General features: G+C 41.7%; 1 protein-coding gene across 1 annotated transcript in view; it reads right to left on the bottom strand.

The window, feature by feature from the left end:
- The window catches only part of LOC118211692 (tyrosine-protein phosphatase non-receptor type 11-like), a 42387-nt gene extending 32386 nt beyond the window's left edge, over nt 1-10001 (bottom strand). The window contains exon 1 of the mRNA XM_035389098.1: nt 9850-10001. Coding sequence (XP_035244989.1) covers nt 9850-9863 — 14 coding nt within the window. The 5' untranslated portion in view covers nt 9864-10001. The remainder of the gene's footprint in view (nt 1-9849) is intronic.
- Between the last annotated feature and the right edge of the window lie 3490 nt (nt 10002-13491).

Raw genomic sequence — 13491 nt, 5'->3', positions numbered from 1 at the left:
GCTCTCTTATGTAATGCCTGGGGTTCAATGGCAGTGGCTATTAAAAGCCCTGGGCTGGGTGACAAAGAGGCGGTATTCTTAGTACCTGCTGCTCTGCTCTGAAGCCGCGCCAGGGCTATATCTGTCGCGGACAAGCCGCGGCGTGTGGGATTTGGCGATGCCGCTGATATTTTTAGGGTGACGAGAATAACACCCAGCCATCCACCCCCGAACCCCCCCCCGTCCCCCCCCGTTCGCCCACCCTGCCCCCCGTCCCCGTTCCCCCAATCTAAAATCTGATCCAGACCCCTACCCTTCAAAAGCGGCAGGATCCCTACTCCCCATCTTCCCCGCCGATAGCCTTGCTCTGGTTTTGCTAGCGGTACATAATTATAATCGAGCAGCTCAAAGTGAGCTGTCTGAGGAAACCCGGTTCAGCTTCCAATCGTGCATGCTCAGAGGGCACAGCTGACAGGAGGATCCTTTAAAAGGGCTTTAAAAACACCACGGACTACACAAATACCAAACCAAATCCCAAAGACCTGCAGACTGTTAAGTACAGGACCTGCAAACACATTCAACCACCACTGAATGCAGGCAAAATTCCAAGGTACTACCAGTCGTACAACAATCAAATATTTTTTCACCATCACAATTATATCCCAGATGTAGCATACGTGCACCTGAGTTCCTAAAAGAGTCTGTATTTAAGCCACTGCTGAAAATACATAATCATGCTCCCAACAGGCTGGAAAAAGTTTAGACCCATGTTATTAGTCCCTTTTTATCAAAAAGAAATATAGAAAAAGCTTTGAAATTTTCAGTCAAAATTTCTATGTAATTCAAATCCAGACTGAAACCAAACTCATTACAGTTGCTATCAATCTCCTCTTGTCATCAAACTGAGACCCCACGTCTATTCTTGTCCAAGGCTGTACTGGTCTTTGTGGACAGACACTCTCCTGGTTCAGCTCACACTTATATGGTAGTAACCGGTTTGTTCAATTAAATAAAGAACCTTCGAGTTGGTTACAGTTAATTGTGATGTTATGCAAATGTCAGTTCTAAGATCACTACTTTTCTCACTATATATGCTGTTTCTGAGGAAAACATACAATATATACACTATACATTTCAGTGAAAGCACCTGAAGCATTGCAGCTTTCCCCGATGTATTGTAGATATTAAGGGTTGGATGACCCTTTCTGCTTCCAAATTCACATAAAACTGAAATGCTGGTTTTGGGTCCCGAAAACCTAAGGGATACATTTTTTTTAACTCTACCTTGCAATAGACTGGTTGCCTAGTTGAGCAAATATGGTCGCTAAAGAACTTGCCATCAACGCAAATCATACTTTTTATGTCCATTTAAACATGTTTAGAATGTCCTCCTTTCACTTAGCTAGAATGAGGCTCCTCCCATCATTAGGGGATTCAGAGAAATTCAGATTTCTGATTCTGTCACACCCAGTCTAGTCTACTGCAAGGCCCTGCTGCTCGAGCACTCCACCAAAGAGCCTCCTGCTTGTTCAGAATGCCGCTGCTTATATCTTGACTAGAACAAACAAAATTTACCCTAGTGCTAGTGTCACTTCACTGGCTACCCATTAAGGACCTGCACAAGTTTATTTGTCAAACATGCTTCTAGAAAAAAAAGCCTAACATTTTGCTTCATTCTTAAGATGCAGGTTATCTACCCATGTGGAAAAAAAATAGTATGCTGAAGTATACCTAAAGTATACCGTTTCATAATTCAGAATACTTGTATAGTATATTTGAAGTTTATATCAAGCATGGTCAGTATGCTATTTTTTCACGAGTATTAGTCCCAAGAATATAAAGTCATTTAACAGTTAAAAAGAAACTAAAATTATCCACAGGTGGACAAATCTTCAACCCATTTCAGAGCATAGACTTTTCACATATCTTCAGCTTCCATTCCCTCAGAACTGTGAAGCATTTACGATTTCTGTGCTACGCAGGAAGAACAACAAGAAACACGTTGGTCAGCACTAATAAAATGAAAGCAGGTGCGTTTTATAAAAAGATGAATCACTGAATTAGACTTAAACATTAATGTAGCATTCAGTAGCTCCAAATGTTTTCATTATTTAGTTCTTTCTGTCAGTGTACACGGTGACTTATAAGTTCCTACGGCGACCGCACTCCTCCCGGGGAAAGGTGAAAGCTCGTATGTCACGGATGCAGCCTTTCGTGGGCAGTCTGTGAAATGATTTATCCGTTGGTGTCCGTGCTGTTCATTTAAACGGTGACTAACACTGACCCAGCAACGCGGCGCGGGGGGGGGGGGGGTTCTTGGTAACCGGTTTGTTTTTGTTACTGGGTAACTGAGTTTGCGGCCGAAAAAGAGACAGCCGATTATGAGGTAGCCTACTGGAGCGTGGAACAAAGTCCGTAGAAACAAAAACACGCACCGACTCTGCCGTGAAACACCTTTGGAACCAACAACAAATCTTTCTGTGAAATATGAAGTTTCGCAGCAGAGCTGCACCTATCAGTACCAAAGTACCAAAACAACTGAAACCATTTTTTTACCCCCCCATCGCTAGACCAAACATTTATTTTTAAGAATACGTTCCTGTCACAGAGAATCACAAGAAATTCATTTTCATTTCTACCATCACGGCCGGTAGAAATTCATTAGTGCCTCCCAATGACACCTGCCACCCATGCGTTTTCACATTTTGATCAGTGATTACAGGTAATCAACATAATTATCCCATTTTTGTCATCCGGTAGTTTAAGCAACGACCGGAATTTTGGATTCAGTTTATGCAAAAACAGTAAAGGAACCCATAAAGACTTCTACTACATATAGAAATGTCAAATAATGCTTACTAATGTGTCATTGAATAATTGAATTAAATCAATCGTTAATTTCAACAGAATAAATACTACACCACTTCAAGTTATCACATACTAGACCTCTATTTTGATAGAGAGCAGAATAAATTAGAATAGGGGGCTGTCAAAATGTAATTTTGGTACTTTCACAGAAGAGGTAGACCCACTGCAAAAGGACATGTTTTGACAGATTGCATTATCAAGAAGTGTGACAAAGTTTCAACTGCTTAATGACAAATGAGAAAGTTCCCCTTAAAAAAAACAGTGTTTCAACTGCTAATTTCAGCAAGATGTGATCAGAACCCCTCTACCAGGAAGGGACGGACATTCTGAGAAGTCCACGAAAGACCTGTTTCCTAGAAGTCTGAGAAGATGATTTTAATATTGCATGTACAGCTGGTGTGTCAACTGCCAAATTTGGTGGTAGAGTGAAATATCAGTTGGCCAGACAAAATTACCAGTAACTTTTCATTTGGGTTTATGGTGCTTTGGGTCATTGATGAAACAAGGACCCACAGTAAGTATTTTTCCCCTTATAAACAGTGCATGTTGCTGTTGATACTGAAACATTTCTTTCCACTGATACAGACAGCAGTCCATTCTACCAAAAACATAAAAACTAAGGGGATGTTCAGACACACCCAACCACTTCCCCAGAATGAATCAAGCAGTAACTTTCACTGAGTCATAAGATTAGATGCTTGGGTATTTATGCTTGTTAAAATAAATTGTGAAAACCCAGGCACCGTGGCTTATTTTACACAACTGAGAAAAAAAACAGGGCTGGGTTCAATCTAACTGCACTGGGGCCCATCTTTAAATAGAATCAGTTTTTGTGGCCTATCTTGTTTTGTTCTACACAATGCTATTATAGTGAATAGCTTGAGTGCATCCCTTTAGCATTTAGCATTTACCACACACGGACACTTTTTAAGACGCAACTGGCCACAATTTTGCCGACTGACAGATAAGTGTGAAGGGGTAGGCCTATTTGTAAAAGAACAGAGCATATGAAGGTGACTGGAGGGAGACTGAACCACAGGGAAGGAGTTGTCATAATGATACATATTTCATAATGAAAGCAAAGAAGCTAGCTTGCTATACTTACTGATATTGTACTCTAACATTACCTTACCAGGGGCACGAGTACCAACACTTAGCATTACAATGCCAATAAGCTTCCAAGACCTATGTAATGTATTTAGGCTAAGAAAATGTTGTTAACATTAACTAATTACGGTTTGCATTTTAATTTATTTTAATTCTGTGGGACTAATAAAGCTGGGACTAACGGTTCAGGACAAGTTCATGTTGAAGTGTTCACTATAAATCAAAGGTAGCAATAGTCATAAATAATATAAAAGTATTGAAAATAGCTCATAATTTTCATGACAGATGGCCATACAATTCATGCGGAGATGATTTTTAACCATTTTGAGCAAAACCCAAATTCACACTAGTCAAATCCAACATGACCAACCGCAATTTATTTTGATTTGACCAAAAGGTCAAGGAGTTCTTTAAAAAGCCAACGGCATTTTCCCTATTGGACGGCTAAAAACGCAACGTCAGATGTATGCAGAAATAGAAGTGACACAGTGCTTTTCTAATCACACCGACCTCCAATATTAACATGTAATAGAGCAGCTAACTTCAGGTGAGGTCAGAGGATGGGTATCTATCCTGATTTAAGTGGGCCAGCTTGCAGCTATGTGTGTCTGCGAGCCTTCGTCCGTCGAGTGCCAGCACATAGCTTAATGTCTGTGGGGTCGTGCTGTGTTTAGACTACACTATATCTGGCTTGCTGATGAGTCATCTAATAGATGAAGGGGAAAGGAACCTGACAGGAAAGGAGAAGCAGAAACCCTCCGCGCTGTATGCTTGCACTGGTGTGTACTATAACGCGTGTACACGTACACTGTTTAAACATTTCCAAACACGCGTAGCTTTGTGTGCTTCAGTAGCGTTGTTCACATCTGAATAATCGGCTAAATAATGTTCTCTCCCTCTCCACCTTAGCTAATGTGTGGTGAGATTTCTGGCACAAAATGGCTGCCATGCATCACCCAGGTGGGTGCTACACATTGAGTTGAGTTCCCACACATCACTGTAAAGCACTTCGAGCGTTCGGAAAAGTTTGATATAAATGCGACGATTCACTCATCTGAATAATTGCACTTTGTACAGCAGGCACAATCATTACTGAAGGGTGCCACCACCCAGACTAATAAGTAACAGAGATAAGGGTGGTAAATCCTTTTTCCAAACTGCCATCTTTTGATTGCACCCCCCCTTCCCATTTTCCCATACATTTCTGCTGCTACCTGACTCACACAGCTGGAACTGTTGTTTAAACGTTAGAAATATTTAATAGTTAACAACAGGACTTAAGTGACGCAAACGAAATGTAGGCAACATTTTTCCATTTTCTAATAAAAGTAGACTTTTATGACTAAATACAATTGATTAAACAGTGTTTAAGGGCATCAATGACAAGTGCTTAGAGCACTGGATTCGAACCCTCAGGGCTGTGGGTTTGAATATTAAATTATATGTTAATGGTATGATAATAGCATGGCAAATACTACATTCCTTTGGCACCCATAGCAAAGCGCTATCCACAGTCACTCCAATCGCAGGCACCTTCAAAGCAAGCAGATAACGAAGAGTGCATGTGTCCTCATGTTTTCATTCGCCACTGATGATTTTAATCTCTGCACTTGGGAACAATACAATTATTTCCTCTTGCTCAGTTGCATTGTTAGCTTGAAAACAGCCAGAATCCATTGTGGTCATTATCTTGTCTCATCAAGACAGGAAGTACAGCTGATAAAGGAACTAAGGAGCACGTAAAAAGGAATGACTGCATATCATCATATGCGGGGGGGGGGGGGGCAGTCTCCACCCTCCATTCAAGTCCTGTATAACACAACTGTCCGAGGTAGGACACTGCTGTTGAACCCTTGAGCGAGGTAGTTAACCTGCATTGCTTCAGTATATATCCAGCTGTTTAAATGGATGCGATGTAAATGTCATGTAAAAAGTTGCGTAAGCCGCTCTGGATAAGAGCGTCTGCTAAATACCCGTAATGTAATGTAATGTAATGTAATGCAACAACTTCCTCAACACATTCAGAGTTTGGGGGCTGCTGGGCGGTCCATCCCGTTAAGTCACCGCGCCAGTGCTGACTGCCGCCTACGGCCCTGTAGGGCCACCCCTGACCGGCTCCAGCACTGGCAGGCAGGCGTCAGTCAGGCAGGGAGGATAAGAGCCTCACCGCGCCCCAGCTACTCGATCGGGGGCCCGCGAGCTCGTCTGCTAGGACACACCGCGAGAAGCGTTCACCTCACAGACTCGCGTCCGCGCGAGCAGCGCTTCCGAGCCGCGGCGATGACGAGAGGCGGGCGGCTGACGCGGCGCTGTAGAGGCGAGCGACACGCTCGTCTGCGCTCACCCAAAACTCACAGCGGAGGATGCGTTGAGCTCTGCAGCACCAGCGTGAGCGGGCGCTCCAAATCAGAGAGTAGAAAAGCGTAGATTTTTGTATTTTGCGACATTTGGAGGCCAGAATAGAGCACTGATCTAAACATACTACTTCACACCCACTGAGGAAAAAAAAGCTAAATCTGAGTCATTCATTTACTAAATAAAACAAAGCATGTTGTATCCCCGCAGGAAAGGACCCATTTTTCTTCCCCAAACATACAAAACCTGAGGCCTGAATGTAAATATTTGCGCATGCAATGCTGCAAACCGATGATGTAAATACACACTGGTGAGTTTACGAAAACACTCCGAACCGCATCCATGTAGTCACATGGGGGATAAGACATATCACCGTGTTTTACATGCTTATGTGGAACACTCTGCAGTGTGGTAGTGTCCTGTTTTTAGATCCGAGATTCTCCCCCCCCCCCCCCCCCCCCCCCCCCCCCCCCCCCCCCCCCCCCCCCCCCAGGCTATTACAAATTTGGTCCAGTGAATTCCTGGAAATTTGGGAAACGCTATCTCATTTCTCCACCTTAGCGGCTGATTTCCTGCCTACTTATCAGCCCAGTGTTTTCGCCAGTGAGTCACAACTCCCCGGTCCCCAAAGCACAGAACTATTTGGCAAGAAATACTCCGAAACCAAAAATTCAGTTTTTCTGCGGGATTCACCCTCGTTTCCCCTCTGACTCTGCCTCTCTCTTTCCCTCAATCTTAGACACACTTTCTCAGTCTTCTTTCTCTCCATCTCTCTCAGTCCCTCAGGCTCACACGCACTTTCACACACTCTCTCTCTCTCTCTCTCTCTCTCTGCAGAAACTAAAGAACGAGAGCCAGCCTTGTAAAATTAGTCGCAGGAGGCAAGAGGGTCCATTAAAAACATGTAGGTCAGTACTTGATTTATCACTGTGAGGGGCAGTACAATCATCAGCACTTTTCTGTTGCCGAGTTCCATACCAGAAATAGCAGCAATATTTTGTGTGAGTGTGCACGTGTATGTCTGTGTGTGAGTGTGTGCGTGCAAGTGTGCACACGCTTGGCTGTGCGAGGTGGTCAGCTTGTCACAGACAGATGGATACTGAGTAACCACTCTTTGTGAAAACAAACACATAAACAAACAGGATTACCTCTGCTTTTGGTATCGCAACATTAATAACAATAATTATACCACAATAATTATTCTTATCAGATATTAAGCTGTGTTTGATTTCAAACACAGTCACACAAAACCCATTAATGTGAACATTAAGGGTGAAAGGAGGTAAATTTTTCAAAATTAAATTTTTTTTTTTTTTTTTTACCAGTTACCAATACTTATCTGTATTTACACACTAAAAGAACCAGCATTATTCTTTTTGTCATTAAGACAACTTCGGTAATCAATCAAGGTTAACATTTCAGCTGCATTTCTCTATAACTATACACATGCACTATATCATTAAATATATAATACAATTCGTGAAGACACTTATGAAGAAGGGCTGGGGTAGGGGGTAAGGATTGTGTTTATGGAATAACCCAGACAATCCCAAAGACAGCTGTCAGATGCAATTACATTTAAGTTCATTGGCGAAGATCTATAGCTATTGAATGACAGGAGGGTGCGCTGGTCTAAACTGACTATGTACCAGAAATAGAGGCGGTGTAAAACAATGACAAGTGTCTCTGTTATGTTCTGAACAAGTTTCCATCATCCCCACTTTGCAACCCTTGTATAAAGCTGATGAATTTCTATACAGGTATGTTGCACGTTCAGATATAGAAGTTATTCAACGGCAGCATATCCAACTATAAAACTGGACATTTTGAATTAACCATTTAAATGCCATTTTTGTACGCTCCCACCCTCCCCTCTGCCCCAAATTACAAATTGACGTCGTTATTTGGTGTGTCAGTATCAGTAGAACATCGCACAGAACTAAACCAAACTAAGACTAAACATTTTCAATTGAAGGTAAAGCCTAATCATTTTAATCCTTCTAGCACATTCGCTTCATATTCACTTAATTAATGTAGCATTGCAAGGTCATGGCCTGCACAGTAGGCTACATGCGGTGTAGGCTACAAAGCATATCGCAATGTGGGTCAGAGCTATAGTCAAACATCTCTAATCACACTACTTTGATAGCCCGCTGACGGAAAATATGAAACGCCCCTGAATCACAGCGTTTAATTTGACAGAGAAAGAGAAAGAGAAAACAGCGCACTTTGCATCTGAAGCCAATATAGCCTACTTCAATTCCCGCGAGATAAAAAACAGCTACACATAAGTATTAATCAATCATAATACTTAAACGGAGTTACATCATATAGTAAAAGCTATATTATTCACATAGAAAATAATATGCCCGTTACACTTTAAAGTCTGAAATATGAATGGCGACTTTCGCAGATTCTGATCAGGTAGCCTATGCTACTTTATCAGAGAAAAAAAGTATTTTGCCACTGCGTCCTAAAAAAATTGACATAGCAACAGTTGAGTAAGACACCAAGTTATAATGTTAACTCAGTTTTGCAAGGCGGTGCAGCATTGAAAGACACACTGGAGAGTGAAGTAAATATATACTAGATAAGTACAATCCGTACACAACTGCGCAGAATTAACTATATTTCACTTGTCGAGACTATTCATAGCCTACATCCTACGAGATAATGTTCAGAAAGTGAATTGTTCTTTAAAAATGTCAGTAGCCTACAATGTCATTCACAGGCTGACAACAAAGTAAAGGGAAAGTAAGCTAAATTAGATTTGAAATAGTTCAAACAATTAGACCTACCCTTTCACAACACAAGGGATCCGGCAGATGACATGATGAACTTTCTTTGACAAAAAATATTTTCAGCAAGCATGGACACTTTATTGCCACATAAGCTGTCAATTAAGTTTACAAATAACTCACCTTGTTGCTAACATGTTTTAATAACTATAAATGCCTAATTACGGTAGCATAGTTACAATAGCCGAGAACTCAAACTGACCACTAACAAACGCAAGATTAGACCGCTACTGTCGCTTATTATTGAAAGTCAACGGACACCATGCAGGACTACAGATCTGGCATATGAAATGCAGCGGCAGCGTCACTTATAATTTCACAATTTCTTATAATGAGGGCATATGCAAATACGTGCAAGTTTCTCAACGGAGATCTTTGCCAGTGAGCTATTGTAGTGGCAGCTAGCTAGCTAATGAGTATGTCGCTAGCGAAATCTAGCCACTATATTTAAGTATTCTTGCGTGTTTCAGCTAGAAAATATACGCACAAATAAAAAACTAAATAGGTGTAATTATTCTGGTGGCAATTATGACTTAAATGTCTTTTTGATCGCTAGGGCCAGATGGAAAACAGGCGTCTAGCGTAGCATAGGAACCCGAGTTCAGGCAGCCGCAAGTCGGATATGAAATCTAGTTCGACCCTTGTGTAGCTACTGGCAATCTGCAGTTGGCGCTCCTTTAGATCAGAGTCCAGAAAAGACCTCCAAGTTCACAATAACGTTTGTTATCCGTATTTTGCTTACCTGCGAGACGTCATTCCAAATGCTGTCAGGCTTCCTAAAATACTAAAGGGGAGGATGAGGGGAAATAAAATAAGTCCTTCCCCGTTACTGTGCCGCGTCCTTCTCTCTCTCTCTCTGTTAAATAATGTTCAACTCCAATAACCTATCGCTCGCAGACCCCGCCTCTTACATCAACTGAACCTCTCAATTCTTCGACGAACACAAACCGTGTTTCGCAAACCATTTCGTAGAATAAATGCGGCGAGTTTTTTTTTTTTTGCCCATTCTAAATTGACAAATGTGGTTTAATGTACCTCTGTTGTAACAGTCGGGTATTGTGATTTCAAAATGTAAGATTGGCAAACACAATGCCATTTCATTCACCCAAGACGGTTAATTCGTAAATGTTTCCAAATGTATCACGTGGTACATTTTAATAATTGTAGAAGTCGCACTTCTGAACCACAGACTCAGTTGGAACTGTTTCAAATAGCTTACTGATAACACAGACTACAACTCTTTTGTAGGTATTTCATTTATTACCGTCAGTTATGTTATTCTAGGCTTTCTCTTTGGACAAAATGTCCTGGGAAAAACGTTTTGGAGAGCCTTTCAAGTTAATTATGGTGCGCAGTATGGAAAGACCGCTTAAACAATGTAATACAATGTTTACCCGGTTACATTTAATGGTAAGGAAGTTTTTCACTGAGGCTGCTTTGGTTTTATCTAAACGTTATTTCCTTATTTCTCTTTGTTCAACAGTAGTTGGCAGCAAGTGCAAAGCTAATGTTGTTTAAGGGTTTGTCCAGCAATAGTTAGCTGTGAAAATGCGGATATGGACAAATCCTCTGTGTTCTCTGGCGCGGATAACCTTGTGTGACGAAGGCAAAAGATTTACCCTGAATGCAATACGTTTATAGATTACTTCTCAATATGTCATTAACCTGTGAGACTATCGTTCACTGAATTGCAGAATGATAACACTGACATACAAATTTCGTTTTTGGAGTTCTTAATCCTTGTAGAAATTACTGGGGAATGCGTATTACTGTTTGTTTCTATTTTGATTTATTTGGAGTACTGAGCCGGACAAATCAATTTTCCAGTGGCAGCTGCTAGACTGATGCGCGCGAGGCAAACAGGGCTCGCCTCAGTCAAGAGCGGTAACGCTACAATTTCATACAGTAGGCACATTGACGTCATTGGGCACTGGGTAATCATTGGTTAATCTGTGTGGTCACGGGGCTCTGGGCGACAAGGTTCTGCAGTTGTCTTAAAGGATGGGTTTTCATTTGTGGATTTTATGTGCACCGCTGACATCTGCCACGTTTGACCTGACCTCTGCTCGTGCTGGGAGTTCACCCGGTCCGATTCAGTCTCCAGTTTTAATAAAAGTCACTGCCTGGCTGCTGCGTTAATCGTTAACGCCGAGCTTCATATTTTAAACCTGGACACCTGCTTGCCAAGGGCCTTCTATGGATTCCCCACAAAGGCCTTCCTTCGGGTGCCAACTTTCATGTAAGGTATTGTGCAGGACTTTTATGGGGGTTAGCTTTTTATGGTTGTGTGCTCACTAGCTGCTAATATTGCATGTGCATCCCCATGGCAAGAAGACAACCGCCAAGAGTTCTTCCAAATTTGGCAGGGGCTAGGATGGTCCAATGACCTCACCATCCCAGGCCTGTATGTAGAAGTTCTAAAGTTCAAAAGCTGAACCCTTGCAGAACAAAGACCAGCGTGTGGCCTGGGACAGCAGTGGCCTTGTTTTAATTAATAAAGACTTCCTTTATTAAACTGTTGGGGGAGTACGAGGCAAGTGACTCGATTGGAGAGAGGGAGGAGGACAGCGATGCCCGGGAGAGGGTGGGTTTAAATATAGCCGCTTGGATAATGGCATTCTCATTTTCTGTCCAGGAAATTTTCTGTATTGAGGGGTTATGAAGAAAAGCACTTAACTGAAATTTTTGATGTCTTCTGTACATGCCCTCCTTCCCCAAACCCTCCCTCCCCCGCCCCAACCCCCTCTCCCAAACCTCAGGCATCACACGGTCTGAGGTCACTGCTGGCATTTGATTTTTACATACAATGAAACCGTTATGTAATCAAACCCTCTGCTTTGACCCTTTTTTGTGTAAAAAGAATAATTAGCAGACCTGGGTCAAATACGTATTTGTTTTGGATCCAAATACTTTTCTGCGCTCTATTGATCTTGCCTGGTGTAATTGAGCCTGCCAATATGACCAGAAGGTGGGGATTGCACTTTTTGAGAGTTTTTCATTGGTTCCAATACACCACACAAAATCAGTAAAGCTTAGAAATGTATTTAAATCCAAAACAAATACATATTTGACCCACGGGTCTGATAATTAGTGGGATTAATAAAGGGAAAAAAATCTTTTAAAAATTAAGATTTATAAATATAATTAATCTGACAACCATCTATGTGATGAACTGATGAAACCTACCTAGAGCAAGGGGAAGCTTTGTAAGAAGTGTATAATTATTCTGCTAGACAAAAACACCCTTAAAATGCCAACCCACACTCAACAGATTTGTCCATTGGTCACCTCCTCTTCATCCAATGCTATGAACCCAAGGGACTCTTACATAGATGTATTGTAAGTGATTTTTCACCCCTCAACCCCCCACCCAAAAAAAAAAAAAAAATAAATAAATAATTTTTTTTTCAAATGCAACAAAGCTATTTTGTCGAAAAAATGTTAATCATCGTATTATCGTTCATCCATACACCAGGAAACTCTGAAAACAATTTCTAAAATTCTCAGAAGCAGTTTAATTTTACAAATTAAAATTCTAGAAAAGAATTCTAGAAAACAGAGTTTGTATCTGTCAGAACCACCAAGTGGTGTTTGGTGGAGATGTATCAAGCACATGCAAAAGAAGGAGAACATTCTTCAATGGCCAATTCGTTCATGGTTCCTGGATAATCCAACAAGCTAAATTCCCTATGTTTTGTACTTTAAGATAAGGACCACAGGTTCCCATGTAGGCTTGTAATTTGTGTGCATCATCTACCATATAAGGAACAGCACAACCAGTACCTCAGGCTTTAAACACATTTACTCCTGTGTTTTATTTTGTCTCCCAATTCAGAATGCTAAATTGCATTTTTTTTTAAGGCTACCTCATCAGTGCAGCGTCCTCCATCAGTTCAGCAGTGTGCCAACAAGCCATGCATGTCTTCTGAAATACCTGCTTCAGCTGGCACTGGATTTCACTCTGCTGTCCAATAGCTAAGCTGCTAGAGGCCTGGCCTGCTTGTACAGCTGGCTGAGGCTGACTGCAGACACTCGACTGAGGAGAGGAGTCGGTATTGCCCCTCCAAGCTGGGGTATGCCGCATTGATTAAAATCCTCCCTTCCTCCCTTTCCTGCTGCTGTCAATCATGCACTCCCCTCATGGGACACCCGGTCACAGGCAGTGCACGGTCAGGATTCAATTCTGTATGGTGGGGATCATCGCCGAATGGAGAGCCAGTTCTTTAGTTGGATGCACCACCGGACAGCCCAGGGCAAGGTAGCTTTACAGCATAGACATACAGACTGGCACATCTAAATAAAATACCTTAAGTTGCTTTAGCTTTCTTGTCCATAATGTCAACATTCCAAAGCATTTAATTAAAACCAACAACTAGGGAACCTA

The sequence above is a fragment of the Anguilla anguilla genome, chromosome 13 (assembly GCF_013347855.1).
Source record: "Anguilla anguilla isolate fAngAng1 chromosome 13, fAngAng1.pri, whole genome shotgun sequence".
Taxonomy (NCBI): Eukaryota; Metazoa; Chordata; class Actinopteri; order Anguilliformes; family Anguillidae; genus Anguilla; species Anguilla anguilla.
The sequence above is the reverse complement of the archived record's forward strand: the minus strand, read 5'-3'. Positions and strand labels throughout refer to the sequence as shown.